At 37.8% G+C, this 26158-nt stretch overlaps 2 protein-coding genes across 2 annotated transcripts in view; both read left to right on the top strand.

Annotated features, from left to right (window-relative positions):
- The window catches only part of LOC104397486 (golgin subfamily B member 1-like), a 31593-nt gene extending 13515 nt beyond the window's left edge, over positions 1–18078 (top strand). The window contains exons 14-24 of the mRNA XM_010007446.1: positions 406–515; positions 1354–1444; positions 2326–2456; positions 4059–4168; positions 4435–4603; positions 4942–5046; positions 5315–6667; positions 6947–13258; positions 13373–16024; positions 16308–16459; positions 17805–18078. Of these exons, the coding sequence (XP_010005748.1) occupies positions 406–515; positions 1354–1444; positions 2326–2456; positions 4059–4168; positions 4435–4603; positions 4942–5046; positions 5315–6667; positions 6947–13258; positions 13373–16024; positions 16308–16459; positions 17805–18078 (11459 nt within the window). The remainder of the gene's footprint in view (positions 1–405; positions 516–1353; positions 1445–2325; positions 2457–4058; positions 4169–4434; positions 4604–4941; positions 5047–5314; positions 6668–6946; positions 13259–13372; positions 16025–16307; positions 16460–17804) is intronic.
- Positions 18079–18328: 250 nt separating this feature from the next.
- Positions 18329–26158, top strand: part of LOC104397484 (golgin subfamily B member 1-like) — a 40195-nt gene continuing 32365 nt past the window's right edge. The window contains exons 1-6 of the mRNA XM_010007445.1: positions 18329–18382; positions 19530–19682; positions 20559–20726; positions 21649–21746; positions 22105–22239; positions 23046–23160. Of these exons, the coding sequence (XP_010005747.1) occupies positions 18329–18382; positions 19530–19682; positions 20559–20726; positions 21649–21746; positions 22105–22239; positions 23046–23160 (723 nt within the window). The remainder of the gene's footprint in view (positions 18383–19529; positions 19683–20558; positions 20727–21648; positions 21747–22104; positions 22240–23045; positions 23161–26158) is intronic.

The raw sequence follows: 26158 nt of genomic DNA, 5'->3' as shown, positions 1-26158 counted from the left end.
AATTATGTATATTTTAACCTGGTAAATGGAAATGAGATGTAATTTGGCATTTTAATTGGTTGCCGTACTTTTTTTTTTTGGTATCAGCATAACCTCACCCTTTCCAGTCTCCTGTATAAAGTCTTCATTTAGAGCTGGTGAAGAAGTAATGTTAGACATCAGTTTGCTTCTTCTTAGTGAGATCTTCAGACTTTATTCTTGTGTTCTACATAGTAATGTTGGAGGGAAATCACAAAGTGAACGTAGTGATTGCTTCTTTAATCCTGTTCTGTCAGTCATTCGTAGGGACTTCAGTCTGTCCCTGGTCTCTTTTCATGTAGTAGTGTCTGATATAAATGTAATTGCTTTCCTGTGGCACAAAACTGATTGAGGATGACTGGTTCTTTCCTGGCTGCTCTGATCCAGCCATGGTCTCAGGGCAACAGGAGCTGGAGGAGGAACTGACCACAGTTCAAGAAATGGGCAGGCTGCAGCAGGGAAGACGAAAAAGCAGTCAGACCAGCAGGAAGCTTCAGGTAGGTTTGAAGAGAGGAGTTTATTTTTACCTCTATGTTAATAAAAATAGAGCCAGTACTATTATTTATATGATGCTTCATGCTTACATACATGAAGGGCTTAAGAACTTAGGTTGCTTATGGAACTGAACACTTTGCTACATTTACTCCTCCTCTTTGTAGCCAGAAGATGAAAAATTGCAATGTCACTGTTCCTTTTTGCTCCTCGATTCTGCTTAATTGTACATGGAAAAATAATGAGCTTCCCTCTGGAGTCATTCACATGCTTAAAGCTGTGTGCATGCTTAGTATGTTAAGGCCATTTTTGATTTAGAAACAGTCTTTGCAAGTCTCTTTCTTGCTGGAGCTCTACTTAATAATTATCCATTAGTATCAGTTCATTCAGCTGAACTTCTAGTAGTTGTTGCTGTAACTTGCAAGAAAAAATGATGATCTTTTGTTAGAAGAATTAGGATGTCACTGGGAGAGTAGTTTGATGTTAAGTTTACTCCAATACTTTACCCTGAGGTTCAGAGGACCCTATCAGCTGTAGCAATCAGGGGACCAACTAAAGTATCCAAACATAGTTGCCTTTCAGGTGCCTGAGGGTGTCTTCAAAGTCTTGGCAGGTACCAAACAAAACTTGTGAGACACTTGTTTCTCTGGGAATAACAGCTGGGAGCTGGGCAGGTGACTCTAGTGTCCCCAGCGATCCCATATATTTACATTGAGTCACCTGAACGACTTGCTAAATTTAAGGGCTTTTAATTGAAACTGCGCCTTCAGTAACAGAATATGTCTTTTACCCTTGCTACTTTTCTTCTTTCAATTAAACTTCTTTCTCCTGTTTTATGCTTAGGAGGGATACAACTTTGATAGAAAAGAATGTTTTCAGGAACTGAACATCACCTTGGACAGCACTGATTCAGCTGAAGGAGAAAACATGGGAGGTTGGTGGCCAGAGTACACTTCACCTAATGCAGGTGTGATAGCAACTAGACAGTTTATTAAAGCATGCACAGCATCTGTAGTTTGTGTCTATTTTTGTTTTCAAATTCAACTAATAACCCATTTGTGGTGTATTCTAATCTTTGTTGAATTTTTTTGGCTTGCTTTTTCTTCCGTTTCATTTCAAAGCATGTGCGTGCTGGATGAACTGCCTAGTTTTGGTTCAGAAGTAGATTCTAAATATGACCAAACACTGAAATTGGCTGAGCCTTTGTGCCCATGAAATATCCTGTGTGGCAAGATAATTTATTTCTTTAAGTTATGAGTCTTGTTCCTGTGAATGTGTTTTCAGTCTATATAACTGTTATGTTGCAAACCAGAATTGCATTCCGCTGCTGTTTGCTTTTCATTTAAAATCAAATTCTTATTTTTTTAATGCAAGTGTTTTCACACTGATGGTAAAGGCTGCAAATATCCCTTACTGTTAAAATTGAAACTTAGGTGGAAACACGCTTGCAAATTTGGATACAGACCATCTTATTTTGTTTGTTAAAAATTGCTCAAAATCTGACGCTGCAAATACACGATTAACTTGTGATTAAAGTGACATGAGCCACACTGCTGATTGAGCCACAGTATTGTTTAGAATATTTCTGCCAGGTTCTCAGAATTCTTCCTTTTGGTTTTTCAACAGTAAAGGGTACTTTTGCCATCCTTATTTTTGGAAATGCAAGGCCTCAGGCATTTCCCCTGGAAATGGTTGAGATCTGGTTGTGCCCAACACTGGTGAGAATTGTGAATAAAAAGCTGAAACCATTTCTAACTAGACTTCAGGAATTTTAGCAGGCTGCTCTTGAAATCAATTCTGCTTTGACTTAAGTAGGTTTACGGAGTGTGGTTGAAGAGTTGGAATTGGAAAGGAATCAACTGCAGGAACAGATTCTTTTCCTAGAAGAACGTTGTCAGGATTTGGAAGATCGAGTACAGCTTCAAGGTAGAATGGAGGCTCTTCAGGTGAGTTTCTGAAGTTGTGTAAAACCTGATAGAAGAGAATGATTTTATTTTCTCTTTCTGTTCTTACAATCATAACCTACAGTAAGACAAAAACATCAATTTGCAGCTGGCAAAAATGTCCAAAGCCTACTTTATACTTCCTCATTGTGTTGGCAGAGGGTGTACACGTGTACTGTATTGTGCTCTGAAACTGAAGCCTGTAACTTCTGTTCAGCACATGGGAAAACTTGTTTGGAAGTAAGCTTAGTTATTTCTTTTAGAAATATATGAAAAGGTAATATGATTTTTATTATTCTTTTTAGAGGGCCTTGGTCAGGAGGTCCAGAATTAGATTTTGTTACTGCTTGCATAAGTCTTCCTCTTCTTACATCCTTCGAGTTTCTTTTCTATAAATCTGTGTGGATGTATATTATGGTTTTACATATGTATATGTAAATATATGTATATATACATAATATACCTCCACACAGATTTATAGCAAAGAAACACTGTAAATAGAAAAAAAAAAAATGTTTACTTAGATATATATGCAATCTAAACCCCAGATACCAATTTTATATATATTTGTATTGTAAAATTACTCACTGAAGGCACCAACAGGAACATTAATGTAAATAATGAGCAGAAAAGTTATTTTTAGTATTTCCTGATTGACAAGTCACTGTGTTTGATAATTTGTAAGCCTTAATCATACAACTGATTTCTTACTTATGCGTAATGCTTGGTGCATTGCTTATAGTTCTTTAACTGTTAAGTTGTACTTGTATAAAAAAGAATTAACATTAAGATGAAAGACAGCCTGATATTAATTATTATTTGAGATTCTTGTAACAAAGCCTTTCAATACAGGTAACGTTTGGTGTAGATGAAGAAGGGCAGCTAATGAGGGCGGTACAGGTGTGTTCTGCCTCCTCCACAAGGCTAGCTTGTTTTCATGAGAGGTGACAAGTTTGCCATGTTTGTCCTATTTGCTGTTGATTCTGAGTACGTGTTCTGCTTTGGGGTTTTGGTTGCTGTTGTCAGATTTCTTTTTTGGTGGTTTTATCTTTTGAATTGGTGCAGTGGATCTGGCTAGAGTAAGAGATTTGTGGTGCATTTGAAAGACCAAAAAAAAAAAGCTGTGTGAATGAAGCTTGCTTCCCTTTTCTTCTCCCCACCAACCCCCAGGTTTGCATTCCTTAAACCTGAAAAAATAGGTAAAAAAACCCTGTGGCTTTGCTACAGTTTGCAAACCATGAAGAAAGTGGTTTCTTTTTTAAAGCAGTGGTTTTCCCTGTTAAGATAAGTAAGCTGCCTTAACACAGTCTGTGTGTGTGTGTTGTTTTGGGTGTACAGCAATCAAATCATCCTTGAGTTGATGCTACCACAGCATTGCTGAGGGTGTCTCTGAAAGGTAGGTTGCATTTTGTTGAACTAATATCACCTCTGAACTTGTGATATTAGTGTTGCATTTTGCACTGATACCCCCTCAAGTGCTAGAACAACAGTTCCTGGGTAGGACAAATTTCCTAGAAGAGTCAGATTTTCATGACTCTTAGTTACCTTGTGCTGTTCTGGGTGTTTGTATGTGATTAATCCTTCCTCATGGTTGTTTTGTTGCAGAATGAAAACGAACGTTTACAAACACAACTCACCCAGTTACGCAACCAACAAATGAGAGATGCAGAAAAGAATCAAATCCTGGTCTCTAGCTTGAATGAGCAACTTAAAGGGTAAAATAAAAGTTCTTTACCATTCTTTTCAGGATTAGTTTTCTTTGCTTCAAGCTTAAACTTCTAATGAGAAGGATGATCTCCTGATATACTTGAGAAACAGGTACTTGATTCCTGCTTCACTAATGGTATTTTTGTACCTGGAAATTTAAATGGAAAGTGTAAAAATAATTATTCTTTTAGGAACATAGTTCAGGGCTAACAAGTCTAGAAAGTTTAAAGCAGGCTTTGTTTTCAGAATATCTAAATGTGTATTTCCTTCTTAGATTAAGTGACAGAAATAGCTCCCTTGAAACTTCGCTTGGAGAAAAAGAACAAAAACTGTTGAGTGTGACAGAAAAACTGGGAGAAATGGAAACTTTGAGGAAACTGCTTCAAGAAAGGGACCTTCTGAACAAAGAGCTTGGGGAGAAATGTGTGCATACTGAGCAAAAAGTAAGTTAAAGTTGTTGCTAAATAATATTTAATTTATTAGAACTGATGAGCATTAGCCATAACTTCCTAGTTTTGTCCCACTAGCAAGATTCTTCTTTTCCCTGTCTGAAGGTTTTTGCTGTTTCTTTTCAGTTTTGTTCACTTCAGGTAATTGCTCTCCATTAAGTTGGGTGTAAGGATTTCTTAGACCCAACACAAAGTATTTCTTTTACTGGGGTGATAAGTTATCCTCTTTTATTAATTTCAAAGTATAAACTCAACATTGTAAGACTAACATCACAGTTTTAATCTAATTATATATATTTCTCTCACATTGACTTTTATTTTTTCATACTAAGCTGAATGAGGCCCTAAAGAAATGCAATGTTTATGAAGTGGAGAACACTGAGCAGAAAACAGTCATCAGTGATCTGACAGAAAAAGTTGCTATGCTGAAGGAAAAGGTAAAAATAAAAGTTAGAGAAGACATTTTATGTTATTTTGATGTGGCCCTTTATAATGTCAGCAAAATAGCAGCCATAGCTGCTAAAAATGTCATACACTAAACTTTCTGTATGCTAAATATAAAGAATAACATGGTGATCTCATGATGATGCAGTTGGGTAGAGATTGATTGCCTTAGGTACTTGGTCTTCATGTGGCGTGTAACTTCCATTCACCCTCTAACATATGTTTGAACTATTCTTGTAACATTATTTTTTTGGTGTTTAGACATTGAAGCAAGATGGTGTGGTAGAGTCCATGCAGCTGGATCTGGACCAGACAAATGAAGAGCTTGACAAATTGAACACCAGCCATTTAGAAGAAAGATCTCAGCTTATTCAAGACCTCCAGAAACGGGAAAGAGAAATTGATAACCTTAAAGAAACACTGGCAGAAAAAGACAGGGAGATGTCTGTCCTGTCTTTGAATATGACAGAATATTCTGAGCAGGTTCTCATTCTGAAGCAACAAGTGCAATGCAAAGAGGAAGATATTAGAGGGATGGAAGAGGTTTTATCAAAGGCTGAGAGAGAAACTCATTTACTGAAGGAAGTACAAACAGCTGATGTAAGAGATGCAAGCATGAAGATATCTGTCCTTTCTGAGGAAAGTAATACCCTGAGACTAGAGCTAGAAAGAGTTAGAGTTGAGAGTGAAGCTAAAACCAAAGAAAATGAGGAATTAATAAGACAAAGCAGTGAGAACAGCATCATGATTAAGGATCTCCGGTCTGAAATCAAGGCCAACAATGTTGCCTACCATAACAAACTTGCAGAGTGTGAATCACAGATTACTTTGCTGAAAGAACAACTTAGTAAATCATCTGAAAAGCTACAAGAAGCAGAGGATAAGCAAAGAAAAGAAACTGAACACTTGAAATCCCAGCTTGAGGAAAGCAATACTCTAAAGGAAAAATGGAACAACTTGCTTAAAGAGAAAGAGAGTAAGGCACAGACACTTGAAAACGAGTTGAAATCAATTAAAGATTCATACAACAAACTGGTTTTGGAAAATGCTAAAAGAGATGAAGAGCTGGCTGAGTTATCTAGGAAGCTTATAGAAAATACTGAACACCAGGAAACAATTAAAAAAGAATTACAAGAGAAACAAGAGTGTGTTATTTCATTAGAGCAGAAGCTTGGGGTTTTGGAGCAGCAAAATGAAGAGAGTAAACTTAAATTAACTGAAGATCTGAAAGCCAAGGAGACATGTTGCAAAGAACTCAATAACCAATTAGATGAAATACATAAACAAATTAACAAGATGGAAATAGAGACACAGGAGAAGGTTTCAGCTAATAAACAATTGCAGGCAGATCTCGAAGGGAAGGAAGAAAAACTGGCAGAGCAAATAAAAGCAAATGAATATCTAAAAAAAAGTATGGATATGGTGAAAAAAGAGAAGGAACAACTAATGAGTGAAAATGAGAATTTGTCGAAACTCCTGGATGCAAAAGAGAGTGAATTGTTACAGAAAATGCAGGCTGTGGCAGAAATAGAGAATAAGTTTTCTCTTAGTGCTGCTGAGTATGAAAAAACTCTTTCAGTACTAAATGGTGATAAAAAGACTCTGGCAAAAGAGGTTGAACAACTGTCAATACTTGCCAAGCAAAAAGAAAATTCAGTTGCAGAACAGCTGCAGGAGAAAACAAAGGAGTGTGATTTGCTGGCTGGTCAGTTGTTTGAAAGCAAGGAACAGACACAACAGTTGCAGGAACAAATGCAATCACTTCTCATTGAGCTGAAGGATACAAAGGACAAAGAAATAAAGAAAGATGAAATGTTAAATAATAAGTTATCTGAATGTAGTAGCTTGATCCAAGAGATCAGCCATAGTAATGAAAAGAACTTACTCCTGCAGGAACAAATTCAGAGCATAACTTTGGATTTTGAAGCTGCCAACAGGTCTCTAGAAGAGAAAATCCTTCAAAGTGATTCATTACGTAAGGAAATGGAAGAGAGCAAATCTTGTGTTGTGGAGTTGCAGGATGAAGTTAAAAAACTTAAAGATGAAAAAACAAAGTTATCTCAGTTGGTAGAAGAAAGAGACCTGACTGTAAAAAGTCAGGGTTTAGAACTTGAGAAGCTTCATAGGCAAGTTTCTGAAAAAATGGAAGAAAGTACAATGTTAAATAATCAGCTACAGCTGCTAAGCAAAGAGGTGGATGTGCTCAAGCATGAAAAGCAGGACTTTGCAAGCCTGTTGAGTGAGAAGTCATGTGAATGTGAAGTGCTTCAGTCACAGCTGGTACAGCAACAGTCTGAAATAACTTCAGTGAGGCAACAAGCACACACGGCAGCTCTGGAGAATGAAAAATTGAAAGTAGAGGTTGAAACCTTGACTGTTACGGTGAAGAAAAAGTCAGATGAAGTGGCTGCTTTAACCTCACACTTGTCCCAACAAAGTCATAATATTTTAGCTCTGAAAGACCAAATTGATGGCCTGTTGCTTGAAAAAGAGAACTTAAAAATTGTCTTTGGTGAAAAAGAAACTCTCCTTTCTGAAAAGGAGGCTTTGATTCAGCAAATGAAGGATAGTAAAACTGCAGGAGAAGGGCAGTATATGCAAATCATTTCTGATCTGCAAAACCAAATACAAACCCTAGGTTTTGAAGCCAGCCAGCTTAGACATGCAATGCAGGAAAAAGAAAATGAATGTAAGAGGCAAGTCCAAGAATTAAAGTTATTAAAAAATAAATCTGAAGAGTCTGATGTACTTAGGGTTCAACTGTCTGAGAATATGCAGGTAATTTCTGACCTTCAATTTCAACTTAAAAATGTGACAGAAAAATCATCCCAGTTGAATGATTCAATTATACAGAAGGATGAATCTTTAAAACAAAAATTAGATGAATACATCAGTTTAAAAGCACAACTTTCTGAGGTACAGGAATCTTCTGTTTTGCTGCAGAAACAGTTGGAGCTTTTATCCTCTGAAACAAAACAATTAAAAGTGCTTGTTTCAGAAAAAGAGTTAACCATCAACAATATGTCATTGTCTACTGAGACTTTAAAGACACAGCTTCAAGAGAAAGAGAATGAATGTGAGGTCTTAAAGAAGCAAGTGGTAGAGCTGGAGGAAGTGAAAGTTAATTTACAAAAAGACATACAACATCAGAAGAATGTAATAATGGACTTGGACCAGTCGTTATCAGAAAAGGAGTCATCTCTTATGGAAAATAAAAATCTTATCACAACTCTGAAGGAGAAAGCTGGGAATGATGAAGAGAAGACACATCTAATTACTCAGCTCCGAAATCAGGTACTTGAACTAACCCAGGAGCTACAGAAATCCAAAGAACTAGTCAACGAGAAGGAAAATGCCTTTTTATCTCTTCAGGAGAAAATGGAAGCACAGAGTGAACTGAGAACTGAGTTGAATGCAGCTCTCGGGAAAAAAGAAGAAGTTATTGCTGGGCTGCTTAATTCTTTAAAGGAAAAAGACATGAGGATACAGCTGGCAGATGGCAACGTTGGTGTTCTGACGAATGAGGTTGATATTAATCAGAAGAAAATTGATTCTTTGACAATTGAACTTGACTCTCTTAAAATTGAGCACCAAAAAGCACTAGACCAGATAAGGACACAGGAAGAAGAACTGCAGCAAAAAGACGTGGCTGTGGAGTCTCTGCGTGTGATGTGCGCTGAGCAGGCAGATAACATTGAGTGTTTGAAGTTAGAGTTGAACAATGTAAATTCCAGATCATCTCAAGAATGCCATGACAACGAGCTTCTAGTAGGCAGTCTGCAGTGCCAGGTGGAGTCTTTAGAGAAAGAAAAAAGTCTTTTACAGGAAGATGCTGATAAACTGGTGGCTGAAAACACTCGACTTACCGAGTTGCAAAATCAATTGCAAAAGAAACTGGAAGAGCTTCGAGAAATCAATGAAAAGCTGGAAACCAGTGAGAATTATTCAAGAATGCAGATAGATGCTGTCAAGCTGCAGATGAAGACTGAAAAAGAGAAGTTACAGATGCAGGTTAGTGTGAAGGGTGAAGAACTTTCTAAGTTGGAACATAAAATAGAGTCTCTAGAGCAAAGTCTGCTCCAGTCAGAAAACAAGTGGGTGATGGAACTTGATAGGGCAACTGTACAAAATAATAATCTTACTGAGCAATTGAGTGGTTTAGAAAGTGACATGAAATCCAAGGATAGGAAAATCCAGGCTTTGCAGCAAGAGCTGGATCTTATAAAAGAGAAATTAACTCAAACCTTATCTCCATTACTTAGTAGTAGGCTTTTATGTAAAGAAACGAGGGCACAGACCTCAGATTCTGAACTGCAGCTCACTGATAGTAAAATTCAGTTGGAAGACTTCTCCAGTCTGATAACCACTATTTTGAGCAAAGAAACAGAAGGAGAACAATTGCAACTGGTACTTTTAGAAAAACAGAAAGAAATAGACACCATGAAAAAGGAATTAGAAAGTCTGCAGTCACTTCAGGAGAAGAATGAGTTGCTGCAGAGTGATATGGAGAAGATGGAAGGCAAATACAAATCTGAAATTGAATGTCTGTCAAAAGAAATGGTCACAGTCAAGGAAACATTAAGTGAACAACAGTCTCTCTTGCAAGAAAAGGAAGAGTCTTTTGCAGAAATAAATAAGCAGGTTGAATTTCTTCAGGAGAAGATAAATAAGTCAGAAGAAATAGTAAGAACCAGTCAAAAAAACCTACAAGGTGAAGGTAAAAAAGTAGCAAGTCTCCTTGAAGAAATGGGAGAAAAAGATCAACTAATCAAAAACTTAACTTCCCAGGTAAATCAGCAGAAGGATTTAATTTCTGGTCTAAGCCAGCAACTGAAAGAAAAGGACTCTTCTGTTACCCAGGTCATGGAGTCGTTGTCTAATGAAATGCTGCATTTTTCTGAAGAGAGAAATACATTAAATACCAAACTGCGAGACCTGGAAGCTGTTCATAAGAGTTCTGTGGGAGAGCTAGAGAGAGTAATGCAAGAGCTTGAGGATTGTAAGAAGGAACTGGAACACAGTCAGGGTACATTAAGCAGTAGAGAAGCTGTGTTTAAAGATTTAATGAATGAAAAAGAGGAGATGCAGGTTAACCTGGAGAAAATGGGCAAGGAAAAAGAGAATCTGAAAAAGAAACTTCAAGCAGCATTGATAATAAGACGAGATTTAATGCAAAAAGTTGGAAAGCTGGAAAAGAGTGGACAGGAAGAAATTGAAAAAGAGCAAAAAAGAGCAGAGGAGTTGTCAAAGAAAGTTAAGGAGTTAACAGAGAAGCTGGAACTAGTTGAAGTCCAAAATAAAGATTCTGAGTCTCATCTTAGAGCTCTGAAGCAACAGCTTTTAGAAAAAGATGCCAAAATAAGTGATTTGACTGAAAATTTGTCTTCCAAAGCCTCTTATTTGGAGGAACTGAAGTGCAATATTGCAGAACTTAATGATGTTATTGCTGCAAAACAAGATCTATTTGAGCAGAATCTAAAGTCTTTAGAGGAAAAGAACTGCATGCTTGCTCATATGCAATCTATGCTCGATGAAAAAGCAAATGTGTATGAAGCGGAACGTTCTCAGCTGCTTGTAGATCTTGAAAGAGTGAAGTCTGAAGTCAAGGAGAAGGAAGAATTGTTGAAAAAATCCAGTTCAGAAGAGCCTGATATATGTCTTGGAGACAGGAAGAAGTGTCTGGACCCCTACACTGTCATGAATCAATTGAGAAAAGAAAAAGAAGCTTTAGAGAGGGAGCTTTTGGTCAGGAAAGAAGATATGGAAAAGTTTCAGAAAGAGAGGGAAGAGCACAATAAACTTGTAGTAGGTTTTGATGAACAAAAAACCTACCTTGAGAATCTCAAACAAGAACATAAAGCACTCCTGGAAGTTCTTCAAACAAAATGTGAAGATCTCGACTTGAATCAGTTAGGAAAGTATCCTCTAGGGAAGGAGCTGGCTGCACCCAAGGCAGTGCTGGGAGAAGAAGAAACTGACCCGAGGAATTTGGGATCAGACAAGCAAAGAAGCAAATCTGAGGTTGCATCCTTAAGAGAAACAGAAAACATGATCCCTTCAGTGGCAAGTGAAGACAGAGAGTTAGCAGAGCTAAGAAATAATTATGCACAACTTTGGGAGGAAACAGAAATGTTAAAGAAAGAGTTGAGAAAAATATCAGCTGAATTTGGTGATGAAAGAGAAGAAACAGTCAACTTAAACTCTTGGAGACAGCAGGAGCAGTACCAGGAGCCATGTAAGGGCAGCTGGTTGGAGGACATAAAGCAGCTACAGAAAAAGCTGGAAGCATCTAAGGCTGAAGTTCTGGACATCCAGAGAGTGCTTGAACATGTGAATAATGAGAAAGAAGCACTTGCTAAAAAAAGTGAAGAGGATCACAAGATGAACCAGGAGCAACTGCAAAGATGGAGAACTGAAGTGAAGAAGGAGGTTGCAGAAAAGAACAAGGAGATAGAATCGTTGCGTTCTTCACTTACGGATGTCAAAGCTAAACTTGATCAGGAAAAGGAATCACTAATCAAAGCTGTGAAGGAGGGCCGAGAGGAGGCTCATCATTACAAAACAGCATTTGAAGAAATGAAGAGCGAAAGAGAGAAACTTGTCAGTTGTTTAGAAAAGTCCAATTTGGAGCTACTTAATATGAGCAAGGAGGTGAAACATCTCAGTGAAGAAAACAAAAAGCTTCTGGTAGAGCTACGTGTGCTGCATGAGAAGCCTGAGATGAGTAGACCTGTGGGGTCATGCAAAGAGCTTAAGGAAGCTCAGGAAGCTCCTGAGTCCTTAGGAGGAACTAAGCTGAGGGAAGAAACAGAATGTCAAATCCAGAAACAAGCACAAATGATTGAGGTAAAAAGTGCAAATGTAGCTGATTCTAAACCACAAGAGCAAAGAGCTACAGCAGAAGAGAAGTCCAGAGAGCACCTTCAGAGAAAATTACAGGCAGCTTTAATATCACGTAAAGAAGCCCTGAGAGAAAATAAATATCTCAAAGACCAGATTGATAAGCTGATGTTGGAAAGGGAAGAACTGGTGAACAAGACAGGAATGCTTGAGCACTTGTTAGAGCTTGGTAGAGAAAACCAAAGTTCAAGTGCTGTTTCTCCATTGCCTGAAGAGGAGAGCCTTGTGTCTGAAAATGCTAGACTCCTGACTGAAAATGAAAACCTCACTGCAGCATGTGAAAGTCTTAAATCCACCATGGAGACCATAGTTCAGGAAAAAGAGGCCTTTTCTTGCCAACTAAATACCTTAAAAGATTCTCAGACAGTTGAATTAACAGGATGGAAGGCAAAACATAGTGAATTAAAGCAGGAGTATGAGTCGCTGCTTCAGGCTTATGAGAATATCAGTAGTAAAATAGCAGATATGAGGCAAGTTATTGATCTCGCTAGGAAAGAGAAGCAAGAGGCTCTTCAAAAGCTCAGGGAAGGAGAATCTGCAAAGGAGGCTCTTGAGAAACATTTACAAGAACTGATTGGTGAAAATGAGGTTATTAAGAATCAACTGAAACAACTCAGCGAAGCCAAGAGAATGGAAGTCGAAGAGTTACAAAGTAAGGCAGAAAGGCAGATCTGTGAGCAAGAGGCAAGGATGCAGGAACACCAGGATCGTCTTCATGAACTCACTGATCAGAATCACCAGCTCATGGAGGAAAATGAACAGCTGAAACAAACCTCGGAAAATTTAAAGCAGGCTTTAGAGAAAATTCAGAATGAAAACGATACCCTTCATAACAACATCACCGTAACTAAAGCAGCTTTGGGAGAGCTCCAAGTTCAAATGGAAGTGTACCAGAATGATATGCAGTCTAAAATCAACGATGCATTGTGTGAAAATGAATCATTGCTAAAAGACATTAATGTGTTAAAGGATCAACTCTCTGAAAAAGAACAAGATGTGCTTGTCCTAGAAGAAAAAATAAATTTGATTTCCGAAAAAGCAAAAGAAACGGAAAAGTCTTTGGACCATAAAAGTAATTGTCTAACAAAGCTGGACATGGAATGTAAAAGCCTTACACAAGAAATTGTTAGTCTAAATGAGAAAGTTAAGATTTTAGAGGATGATAAATGTCTGTTACAGGAAGAATTAGAAAACGTACAAGAAAGTTCTTACAAAGTCAAGAATGAGAGAGAATTTCTTGAGACAGAATTGCTTAATCATGTTAAAAAAGTTGATAATCTTACTGATAGCATGAAATCAGCACAGGTACAGAATAACTTGCTGTTACAGCAGCTGGAAGAATTAAAGGCAGAAAAATGTAATATGGTTAAAGAAAAAGAGCAGCAGCAGTTACACCTTGTAAAAATGTTTGAGGAGAAGGTGAAAAGTGCTCAGAGGGGTAATAATGGAAGTAAAAACAAAACAAAAGAATTGCAAGAACTCTTAAAGGAGAAACAGCAGGAGATCAACCATTTGCAAAAGGATTCTATAAAGTTCCAGGAGATGATCCTAGATTTGGAAAGATCCGTGAAACTGTCACAGTCAAAAAGTGAAAAATTTGAAAAGGATTTAAGGAATACGTCAGAAAAGCTTGCAAAGTCCTATGAAGAAGTACAGCATCTCAAGGCAAAGCTTTCTTCACAGATGGACTTGTTGGATCAGTCGAAGAATGAAGTGGAGAGGCTTACAGATGAGAATCTAAATTGGAGAAAAAAGCTTCAGAAGAAAGAAGATGAATTAGAAATTCAAAAGAAAGAATATGAGAGAGAATTGGAAATAAATCTTCAACAGCTAAAATCAGTTCACAAAAGAGAATTTTTGAACCTAGAGGAAAGACATGGTGCCCTTGAGAGAGAAAGAGATAGGGCAGTTAGTGAGATTCATGGTTTGCAAAAAGAAATGAGCATGAAGGACTCTCAAAACAAGAAGCTTCAAGCAGATTTGAATGCAGCTTTGGCACAATTAGCTGCTTTTACCAAGTGTATGTCCTCTCTTCAGGATGACCGGGACAGGGTCATCACTGAAATGAAAACCTGGGAAATGCAGTTCAAAGAGACCATCCAAAATAAAGAGAGACAGATAGAAAATAGTAGTAAGAGAATCATGTCTTTACAAGAGGAACTGAAAGACAAAATAAGTCAGATTCAAGAATTGAATATCAAATATTCTGTGGCAGAAGAAGCAAAAAATGAACTGTACTCAAGGCAGAAATCTGCTGATACACAAAACTATGAGGAGATCTGCAGAATAAAGGAAGAAAATGCATTTTTTTTTAACAGGCAGCAAGAATTGGAGAGTGTTCTTCAGTCAAAAGAAGCAGCTTTGCAGGCCCTCCTTAAAGAAAATAATTCTCTTAAACATCTCCTAGAGAACCGTAAAAGTGCAGGAAGGGAGATAAAAGCTCTGGAAAGTCATTTTACAAGGCAGGAGCAAGAATTGCAAGAGCTTCTAGCTGAGAAGGAAAAAATGAATGCTGAATTGCAAAAGCAGATTACCATTTCTGAGCAAATGAAGATCATGTTAAATAATAAAGACAAGGAAATTTCCTTACTGATTTCTTCAAAAGGTGATGAAATTTCTGGCTATCTGAGTCAGGTACAGACTCAACACAGAGACCAAATCAAAGAGTATGAACTTCAGTTAAGGTCTTTGCAGCTGGAGAGACAACAGTCTGAGGAGTCCTGTCAGAGGATGAGGGATGAGTTGAGGAACCTCCAGATGAAAGCAGATAAAGCAGTTCAAGATAAGGCTGCAATAGCCAGTGAAATAGATGCCTTTAAAAAATCCATGTCCTCTCTTCAGAATGATCGGGATGATCTGTTTTCTAAATACAAAGAGCTGGAACATCTCCACCAAGATGTCTTAAATCAACGGGACAGTCTTCTGGTTGGCAATGCAAGTGAGAACAGTGCTTTGAAACAAGAACTAAGGATCCTTCTCAATCAAAGAGATGATCTTCATTCTGAAAATGCATTGCTAAGTGCCCAACTGATAAAGTACAGGGAAGATCTTAACCAAGTTTTGTCTCTGAAAGACCATCAGCTGAAAGACTTACTGAAGCAGAAATTGGACTGTATTAAAAGCCTTGAACAAGAAAAATATGATCTTCAAAAGCAAATAAAAGAAATGCAACTTTCTAGTGAGCTGCAGAAGGATGCTGCTGTATCTTTGGAACGGGAAAATAAAAAATTGGTGTCTAAAGTAAATGATTTAGAAGCTTTAATTGCATCATTAAACAAAGAGAAACTTGCTTCTGAATCTGGAGAGAAACTGCTAATTGATGGTGGTGTCCCTAAAAAAGAGTGTGTATTCAATGGACAATATGAAGCAAATCTTCAGAAGAAGGTTCAAGAACTCCAGAAATCAAAAGGCAAAAATACTCAGGGTACAGATGAGGAACACAGTAAGACTCTTTTGACACTGCAACATGGAGATGAACCTGGTGTTTTTGCAGAGAAGATGATGTTAGAGATTCAATCTCAAAATACTGAGCTGAGGTCCCAAAATGAGGCCTTTGGGAAAGCAATGACTGCTCTGCAAAATGATAGGGATAGAATAATAGAGGACTTAAAGGTACTTCAGAGCAAATACACATCTGAACTCCAGGCTGAAAAAAAGAAGGGAGATGAACTTGAAGCTGCATTGAATGGCTTTAAATTACATCTGAGCAGCATGTTTAAAGAAAATCCTCTTCTGAATTGGGCTGGTTTTGATGCTGCAGATAAGATTACACTTGATCAGATTGCTGATGCAGTTGGAACTCTCTGTAGGACCGTAGTCAGTCGTGAGCTGGAGATGAGCAGGCTCTCATCTGAATGTGGGAATTATGTTCACCAGATTGAAGCATTTTCCAAGGCTATGGCCAGCCTTCAGGATGACAGAGACAAATTGCTGCAGGAGCTCAGCAATCAGAAGGTAAAATCTGAAACCAAACAGGGCCCAGCTTCATTTCCCATGGGTTGCAACAGCATCATTGAGATAGGGTCTTTTAAAAGTAATTTGGATACACCTCAGATTGATAGGGAAAGATTGGTAAGTTTAAATTAGCTGCATCATTTTTATTTTTTTTTTTTGTGCAGAGAATGCTTAGAGACATTGTGGATTTTGAGGTTGAACTTTGTAGATTCTGTGAGTGTGAAGAGAACATTGTGTGGCAAGACAAAGCATGCTTAGGATTTTGGGAGTTGAGGTCATTATCCTGTTAAACAGGAGCAAATGGGGAAAAATATTATTCTGTAATTAGAACTCTAGCACTAATGGAATTTCTACGATATAGTTTTCATTCCAGTTCACTAATCATGTTTATTAAATGTAGGCTAAAGAAGGAGCCAGCCTTGCAGCTGTTGAAATAGCAAAACTGAAGACAAAGGTTGATGATCTGGAGAGGGCATTGCAGCAGACAAAAGCCTTCCAAGCAGAAACTGAGAGAGAGATTGCATCTTACCAGAATGAGCTGGCTGGATTAAGGTATGAATGTTAAAACTAACAAATAATACCTGTGGCTCTTGTTTGGAATTCTTCAGTGACTTCACAGCCTGGCATTAAGCTGATACAAAACCAAAATTATGTGTAGTTTAGGAGGAAGTAGGGTAAGAGTATTTCTGCAATGTGCAAAAACAACTTCCACTGAGTTGTCTTTGTTCCATGTTTCTTTATGTAATGGTCTCCTTGTTCATGCAAAGTTTCAGTCTGAAGTGAATATTTTCTGTTCCTTTGGTGACTTGGATGTATGGAACTACAGTCTAAGTGTCTTTTTTCAGTGCTTGATACCATGTTCTCTTCTTAGAATAACAACTGATATGGTTAAACATTTCCCCCCCATATCTGTTGTTTGTTTTGGTTTTTTTTCAGATGTTTGAGGTGTTGCATATTGGGCCCAATTACATATTGAAAATTTAATTAATTTCCCATTGGACTATTATATTTGCATATTCAAGAGTCTACTTCAGCACTGTTAACACCTTGCATCATCTGTGACAAATGAATAATGAGACACCCTGGGCCTAATCCTGGGAATGCTGCATGAGATCTGTTTCAAAGAAGGCAGTGGGCATTTTTAAGTGGCAGTGGAAAGACAGTTGAGGCCAGGAGGCAGGATCCTACTGCCTTTACTGTGTTTTATTGCCTGTACTGCAATTTCTAGATCTCTAATTTAAGTCTGCATGATAATAACTTCTATACTAGAAGGTTTTATGGGAGGGGATGTAGACCAAAAGGTCAACCCCACATTTATCTTTGCAAATTTAAGCAAGCAAATTTCATGCAATTTAGCATGAAATAGTCAAACCTCATTCTAATTTGTAGACTTCACCAGGGAGCAGCATGAATTGTCTTTTTCCATTTTTCCCCTCCACTTAAAAACTATATATGGCATTGAATTCTAAAGGATTCAAGTTACTTTTCTGCCCTTTGTGATCCTGCTTGTGTATGCCAGTAATTTCTGGGGATATGGTTTGTTTGGTTATTTCAGTCTTCTAAGTTGAGGATATTTATTTTCAAACTGGTGTACTTGCAGCAGGGTACTTGTGCTATTGCTCTGCACAACTGCAACCTTATATTTTAGGCAGCTGAAATATTTGTTATGTTAACAAATGTTAGCCAATTAAGCCAATGTGATGTTAATTGATGTTAGATGTTTTTAAATGGAATATGTATCGGAATATTGTTCATATAATGCTGTGTATTTCCATATAACTGTTCTTGAAAGACCATTATTTATTTCAGAAATAAGAGTGAGGACAGCTTTATCCTTTTCATTGACTTGTGTGCAGTATATTATCATTTAATGTCTGGTCTACTATTTTCTCTTCAGAATGGAAAAGTCCCTCCTCCTCTCAGAGACCCAGGCCCTGCGAAATCAGTGTCAAACCACAGTTGCTGAGAAGGAGCAACAGATTGCAGAGCTACAGAAGCTGCAACAAGACATGATTGTGAAGAAATCAGTCTCCTCTGACAGCAATTACCCAGTCAAGGTAAACAAATGGAATGTAGCAGGAGGCACAAAACTAGTTGTACCAGTTTATTGTTTTGAATTTGAAGCCTGGTTCCCAAATGAGAACTATACAACACATGGTAGTGAAGTATAGAAGGCTGGTGAGTTACAGCTGTAGGTCAGTGTTGGTGGCATCAAATCAGCAAGTGGCAACCATTCCAAGCAAAGGAGCTGAAATTATTATTGGGGGAACAGATAGACAAAGTGACTTGTATGTGTCTTATTTTTAGGAAACTAGTCTAAAACAAATAAGTTGTTTGCATGTTGAAGACAGGCACAGAAGACAGTTATTGAGTGTAAGTCATCTGCAGTACACATCAGCTTCACAGAAGTATTACATTGCAATGCATAAAGAGGTTTCAAATGAGGGAAGTAGAAAACATGATAGAGAAAAACTTGTAAGAGGAAAATTAAAAAAATATAGGGATTTTTTATATTAAGAAGAAAGGAGAAAGAAAAAGCCCAACCTAATAGTGCTGTGGGATGTAAGTGAAATGAGAAGCACACTCTCACTTTTTGTAAACCCAGAACAGGAGACATTTGGTCACAAATACAAAACTAGTAAAGGGATGTGGTCTTTGAGATAATATGAATATTTTTTCAGATGTAGCTGCAGCCTGTCTTCAGGGACACATTTTTTTTTAAGAGGATGAAAAAAGAACTTGGTCGTTTACATGGACAATAGTTTTCAGAATTTGTGTACTTCATGCTAGCGTATTTTAAAGGCCCAATAAAGTTCATTCTTGAGAGCCTAAATCAATCTCTAATTGCTGCAGATAAAAATAGGACCTAATTGGGGGGAGAAGGGAGAGATGTGCCTAATGGCAGTATTCTTGCCCTTCCCCTGAAGCAGCTGGGGTTGGCTTCTGCCAGGAACAAAATACTAGATTTAGAAAGGCAACAGCTGAGACCCAGTCTGGCAATTGCTCTCTACTGTTGTAGACTATTATTAAAGGATCAAGGAAAGTGTTATTTTAGAGTAATACTCTTCTTTGCCTTTTCTGTGCCAAAGGAAGTAAACCATATTCCTTTTCCATTTCACTAAAAGCAGTGTTTTAGTTGGGCAAATTTGTCTCAGATGCTGTTCATTTTCTGTGATTAAAATCACAAGGAAAAGGTAACAGTCATATTTTTTGAGTTCTGAAATATTTCATGTGGTAGAAGTCTTTATTTCATGATTTTAATAGGAAAATAGGTTGCATAACAGCTTAGGGATGGCATATTTTATATTCACCTGGCTTTCAGGATTTTTTCCTTTATTTGTGTGCTTCACATACATTTGTGAATTTCACACACTTTCAGGAATTATTTTCAAAATTCATTGCAATTTTTTATTGTGTTCTTTTAGTTGAAATATTTAGGTTGAAAATGCTTAAGTAGCTTTTTACAAATAAAGACTCCTGCAAATGTGTCGTTCACTTGTGAGAAGGAATGGATCTTGTGAGAAGGAAATTATTGCTGGTCCAGGTGGATATTTAGTGTTGGAATGTTTATTGTTTGGAAAACTTCCTGTACCATTTACCCCCTTGACTAATATTTTTGAAGGTTTTAGAGACTGCCTGCCTTGCTGGCAGTGCAGAGACACCAGAGGAAATCAGACTTGCCTTAGCTGAGAAGAACCAGCTTCAGAGGGAGCTGCAGCGCTGCCTTCAGGAGATGCAGCAGAAGGATCTCCACTTTCAGCAGGTTAATTCAAAGGTAACTTTGAATCTGGCTGGTGTCAACACAGGAATTTTGCTAAATTGTTGGTTAGTTTAAGACTTAAATTCTTCAAAACAACCCTGTTGGCTCAGACTAGAAATTGCCAATGAGATGTCAGTATTTTTCTGTCAGGCTTTCCTGACTTGTTATTTGCCTGAGAAGGGTTTATTGGAATCTGCATTTTGAGCAGATTAATGAGGTGCTGCTGAACTTCTATTCAATGTAAAATATTTTTCATCATAGGCAGGAACAGGGAACCAGAACTTAGCTATCTCATCCCAAATTTTAAATACCTCAAAAATACTTCTTTACACACTCTTATGAACACTTTTGTGGCTGTTACGAGGGTAAGATTGTATGTGTGTCCACTTGAACACATGTGTTTGTGTTAATTTCGTTTGCAAAACTTTGTAAGTATTCTTGGAGACTCCCATAATATTTGCCTCTCTTGTGTGGCCTGTTTTTGGAAGCAGATTAGGTTTATGTTACTTTTCATCTCTGCTTGTGTCTATTTTCATTCCTTCACCCAAACATTTTGTAAATCTAGTAACAGTTTTAACCAAACTTTGAAATGGGTGCAAAAATCTCAGTCTCTTGAAGATGAGTGTTTGGGTAAAGAAGTGGAGACCCTAATTATGCTTTTTGAGAAGTTGAACTGCTGAGCATTCCTGGACGTTTGGGTTAAAAATCCTGAGTTTCTGGTTTGGGCATATTAATGACTGGTAAAATCAATAATCAGGTTGAATTATGAACTGTGAGCTTGCCAAAAAGTTTATGCAGTTTGGAAACTAGTTCAATGGCAGGTCTCAAATCTGTAGTGGTTTCCCAAAGGAGATAATTCCCAAATTTTATTTAAATGTTAATTTATTTCAGGTTGTCCAGTCAGCAGAAGAGAATGCTGTCCTGTCTGCCCAGCTGAAGGCTCTTTCACAGACCCTGAGGGATAACCAGCTTCGTTACACTGACTTGCAGAATCGTTATTTAAGACTGGAGAGGGAATATCAGACAATCCAAGTGTCATCATTCCAAGGCCTTGTTCAGGTAAATAAATAGAAATGCTGTTGGTTGTTTTTTTTTCCCTTCTCTGCTTACACTTTTCTGGTTTTCATGTTAAAACCAGAATAAATACTTTCTGTTGTACTGATCCAATACTTTTTCTAGCCCATGATGTGCTGAAGACAACTGTCTCTATTGTGGTAAAGCTGTTCTTATTTGACTTCTCATTTTGATTTGAAGTATCATATTTTTTTAATTATTCTACAGCTGGCAGAGGTAATTGGATGGTCACTAGTTGCTGGATCAGCAAAGTTTAATGATAATTTCACAGCAGGCATGAACCCTTTTGCAAGGTGTTTGAAGTAGTATTTTCAGGAGTGAGATTTTATCACCAGGTCAGCATTTCAGTCCCTTTTGCCACCCCCTCATACACATCTGTAACTTATTCCTTTGTGTTCTCTTCCTTTTCAAAACGTTTTCCTGTACTGCCTTGGTTATTAAGTAAAAAACAATTAATATAATACCCCAAAATATCATACAGATACATCTATACAACAATTCTTACTCTTCCATAAACAGAAATGAAACACAAACAAGGAGAACCATGAACTGAAAGACAATGAATACCTGCATTACTGATGAAGCTGCAGTCAGTGCTGTGTTACTGTGTGGATCTGTAGATGCATTTCTTGCACTTCAGACATTGTTCAGAGCTTGTGGGGTACATGTATCCTTCAAGTCCTGCAGCACACACAGGCAGTGTCCTCCAGCAGCTTTCTGTTATCAAACAGGTTTGGAAAATTACAGCTCTGGAAATGAAAAGATTAAATGGCACAGAGAGCTGTTTGTTGCACAGCTTTGTGATGCTTGTGGCTTTTTACATTGAAATAAGTTCGTTAATTGAAGATTTTTAGCAACTAGAAAAATGATGAGTGGCTCTTTGTTTTCCCCTTCTAATATTTTCTAGGATGAAACTAGAGCAGAAGTTCCCCCTGGAGCACCACAGGAAAGATCTGCTGTCATTGTTGAAATAGACAATATGGAGCTGAATGATCTCAGAAAAAGGTCAGGTCTGAGAGCATAAATTAGCAATATTGTTTTCCTGACAGCTGTGTTGTAAGTGCTAAAGTAATCCTTTTCTACCCCTCTAAGGAATTTTGGGGGGGGGGAAGGAAAGAAGTAAATTTACAGCAGATTAAAAGAACCACAGTTATAGTCTTGATTTGTTATTATCTGGTAATATTTGTGGGGTTTTTTTTGTAAAGATACATATGTATTGGTGGTTTTACTTCAAGATATGATCTGAACCATCTCATTATAATTATTTTTTTATCACAAAAGAGAATATTTCATAATTAAGAAACCCAAGAATTTAATCCTGTAGGTATGTAAAATACTGATTTCAGATTTCGTTTTGTTACAGGCTTGCAGAGACTGAGCAACAATATGATTCAGTGCAGCAGGCTCTCTCACAACTGACAGAAACTCTGGCAGAAGAGAAGAGGAGGAGAGAAGCTGCTGAAGAGGCTCTTGGACTCTCTGAGGAGCAAAGTAACAGGTAAAATATGTAAAACATGAGGTATTTTTTTTCTTTTGAAATAAAAGTGTCTGTAAATCGTACTTCTTATGCTTTTGAAGTATGTGCCAGATTGCTGCATTAAATCTTCATGTGGGTAGGAAATAATTTGCATGTTCAGATAGGCAAAGTCATCTTTTGTTTCTGCTTCCCCTTGAAGAAAGGCATGGAGAGGTTTTCATTTACCAAGTGTACTGCAGAACTGGAAAATTTGCTCAGATATCTGAGCAAATAACAGAACAAATAGAAAAGCAAAGAATGGAACCTGATTGTAAGTCCAGAGTACCTGAAGCAATCACAATGTATGTGTAACTGTGTTCAAAGCTAGGTCTGACTCTAGGGATAAAGAAAGTGTTATGGACTTGGAGGTTTTTTTAATTTTAATTCCTTGCTTCAGATGTTGGACTTAGTAGCCAGTGGTATTTCTTTTTTTTTCCAAGTTAGAAAAAAAAAATATCTCACATGGAACAGCGTTAGTACAGCCACTCTTTAGGTTTAAGGTATCATTATCCATCTGCCTGCATAACGTGTCCATCACTACCATCATCTGCAAATCCACTGTTCCATCAGCTAGTGATGATGGGGCTTATTCTGAATAAATGAAACACCTTGAAAGTAGATTGTAAATAAGGACTGAAAAAGATCTGGCAATATAAACTAAGTCTCACTGCTGTTTGTGGGGACCTTCCCCCAGTAACCTAAGTATTCAAAATAATGTTTCTTACTTGAATTTGGTGCTTTAAAAGAGCAGATAATTCAGTACTCCCATTATCTCCCTTTTTTTCTAGATTTGAAGTAAGCAGTTACAGGTCTGTACCTAGTGAATACTCTGTTCAGGTGGAAACTGAGGAGGAAAGGGAAGCCTTAATCATCAATCCTAGTGAGCATGTTATTGTGCGAAAGGTGAGTAAATTAAATGCTCTTAAATCTTCTAAATTAGAAGCCACTTAAAAGTGGTGTTCATAGTGTATGTATCCTGCTCATTGAAGGCTGGATTGAAGATGGCACAACTCATTATCTCCTTCATGCTATTCCTTCCTTTTTCCCATCTTCCCTCTTTCAACTGTTACTCCTTTTTGAAGTGTAGATTTGCCTTCTGAGTGACTGGGAGTCACTGATTCTGAGTTGTCTTATTTATATGTGAACCCAGACATGAAGCAGCCACTTCTCTAATCTGCCTTGTCTCTGACAAGCTGACTCTGAACTATTCTTTGATTGTGTTGAGTATCCTGGGGGTGGGTGGGCCGTAGAGGCATCCATTCAAAGTGGCAAGCTACCATATTTTCCTAAAAAAAAAAAGTCCTTAGCTAATTAATTAATCGTTAATTTTTTTTTCTCTTGGGGTTATGGATGGTGAGTCAAATATGAACAGCTGTGTAAACTGTACCCTAGAACACATTGCTCACATTTTAATTTGGACATATGTGTTCATCTTTATATCAGATATGTGGCTATTACATCAAATTTAAAATTACATAAAATGTGTGTGCATGTAACTGTACATTTCCATCTCTACTATGCAGATACAATTGTCATGCACAAATATCTTCTGTCCATTCCTCTCCCCTTTTAGTAATGCTGTTTTCTTTGGCCTTTGTATCATTGATGCTCACAGCCTGTGCTGTGGCATCTGTTGCTGCATCAGAGGCAGAAGTTTTACAGTGCCTCAGAAGTCTAAGTTACATAGAATCATGGAATGCCAGGTTGGAAGAGACCTGAAGGAACATCTGGTCCAACCTTTCTAGGTACTACTATAGTTGATACGAGGTTGCTCAGCACCCTGTCAAGCTGAGACTTAAAACTGTCCAATGTGATGGAATCTGCTACTTCCCTTGGGAGACTTGCAATGTGTGACTGTCCTCATGGTGAAAAATTTACTTCTGTTGTCCAATTGTAATCTCCTCAGGAGCAACTTTTGTCCATCACCCCTTGTCTTTTCTACGTGACTCCTTGTAAACAGGGAGTCTCCATCTTCTTTGTATCCACCCTTGAAGTGCTGGAACATGGTCATAAGGTCTCCCCAAAGCCTTCTTTCCTCAGGGCTGAACAACCCCAGTTTTCTCAGCCTCTCCTTGCCATGGCAGGTCTACCAGTCCTCTGATCATCCTTGTGGCCCTTCTCTGGACTCTCTTCAGCCTGTCCCCATCCTTTCTGTAGAACAGGGACCCAAACTGAACAAAATACTCCAGGTATGGTCTGACAAGCGCTGAGTAGAGCGGGATGATGACTTCTTGATCTCTGCTGGTGATGCCCCTGGGTTACAGTGGAGTTTCTTCTAGTTTGTATTCATTATTATTTATTGGAGGGTTTTTTTGTTGTTTCTTAACCAGATGAAAGGAGGAGCCCTTTCTTTCAGAAGATGGCTTCGAGGGCGAAGTCTGTACTGTTCCAAGCTGCTGACCTCCAGAGCAAAATCCCGCTATTTATTCCTCACCTACCTGGTTACACTGCATCTTGTTGTTTTACTGTGCCTCAGTGGTGTTCTCTGAGTACACTACATTTTCTGGGTGAATGTTTTCCCTGTAGGTAATGGTGTGCCAAGTCAAGACAATAGACTTTTCACCTGCTGCTGCTAAGCTATGCACTGGACACAGTTGTAGATATTCTTGTTACACGACATGAATCTTACGCTTCTCAAAAGAAATTTGTGTCTATCACAGTTGCTCCAAAGTTGACTTGAATTGCTCTTTAACAGTGGAATATTATATTTGCTAAGGAGAAAATATTCCCCTCTGTTTGCCCTATAAGGAAGCTGCTGCATACAAGTTATTTAATATTGTTTGTGAGGACATAATGATCGATCACTACTGAATGGGTTGTAAATGATATCTTTTCTATATAAATTTTATTTTAAGAGTTAAAACTATACATTTTAAAGGAATATTCAGCTATTACTGTTTATTGACTTCTTGATTATAACAAGAAGTTTTATGGAGTGCAATAAAGGAAGAACTACTGGGGTTTTGATTTTTGTTGTTGTTGGGTTTTTGTTGTTGTTGTCTGAAAATAAAAGATTTAAGAAGGTTGTTGTTTGGCCATGCAGTTTGTAATGGCTCTGACAAGGAGCAGAGATATGTGTATGGTGAGGAGATAAGCTGGTGATTAAAGATTCAGAATTGAGATGACATGAAAAAATGTCTTCAACTTCTTACATTCCTTTGCTGTAGGTTAAAGGTGCAGTTTCTGTACCTTTTTCTGGTGGTGTAGTTTTTTGGTTGGTTTTGTGGTTTTTATTCTGTGTTGTTTTTTTAATTCATTTAGACTTCTTAGTGGGTTTAGTTACTACCTCTCTTGGGGGCAAAGTGTAACTTAGCTGCTCAACACATAAAATTCAAGCTTATAAAGACACAACACCACATTTTCACATATCGGAGCTGAGCAAAGGGTGTGTTTTCAACTAAGGAGGCTATAAGAAGCAGACAATTTGCATTCAGTTCCTGTAGACACATAATAGGCTGTTATGTGTTGCATATTAATATAACCATGTGTTAAAGTGTTCTCTGAAACTGCACAACTATTTTTGGTTCAAAAACCAGCTTTTTTGTGAAGACTGTGGCCACTGGGAGCTGGAAGATGTGTATGTGTTCTTTGTGTTTCCACTCACATCTGTATTAAATGGAGATATGATCAAAACAAGCTGAGTCTAAAGGAGTAGATACAGTCACAAAAAGGAACAGCCATTTGATTTCTGCTTGGCTAGAATAAAATCATAATCTTGTGGGAAGAGAAAAATCTGTGTGGAAATGGAAGGATTCTAACAGTTACACTGATGGGCAGGGACAAGGTGGAACAGATGTCAGAAAAGTGAATGATCTGCTAAAGGTCCAAGGATTCTTGTGTGTGACTCCTGCTGCACCATCATGTGACAGGTAAGGGTGGGATTGGTTGGTATTTATATTTG

The sequence above is a fragment of the Chaetura pelagica genome, unplaced genomic scaffold, assembly GCF_000747805.2.
Source record: "Chaetura pelagica isolate M959 unplaced genomic scaffold, ChaPel_1.0 scaffold401, whole genome shotgun sequence".
Taxonomy (NCBI): domain Eukaryota; kingdom Metazoa; phylum Chordata; class Aves; order Apodiformes; family Apodidae; genus Chaetura; species Chaetura pelagica.
The sequence above is the reverse complement of the archived record's forward strand: the minus strand, read 5'-3'. Positions and strand labels throughout refer to the sequence as shown.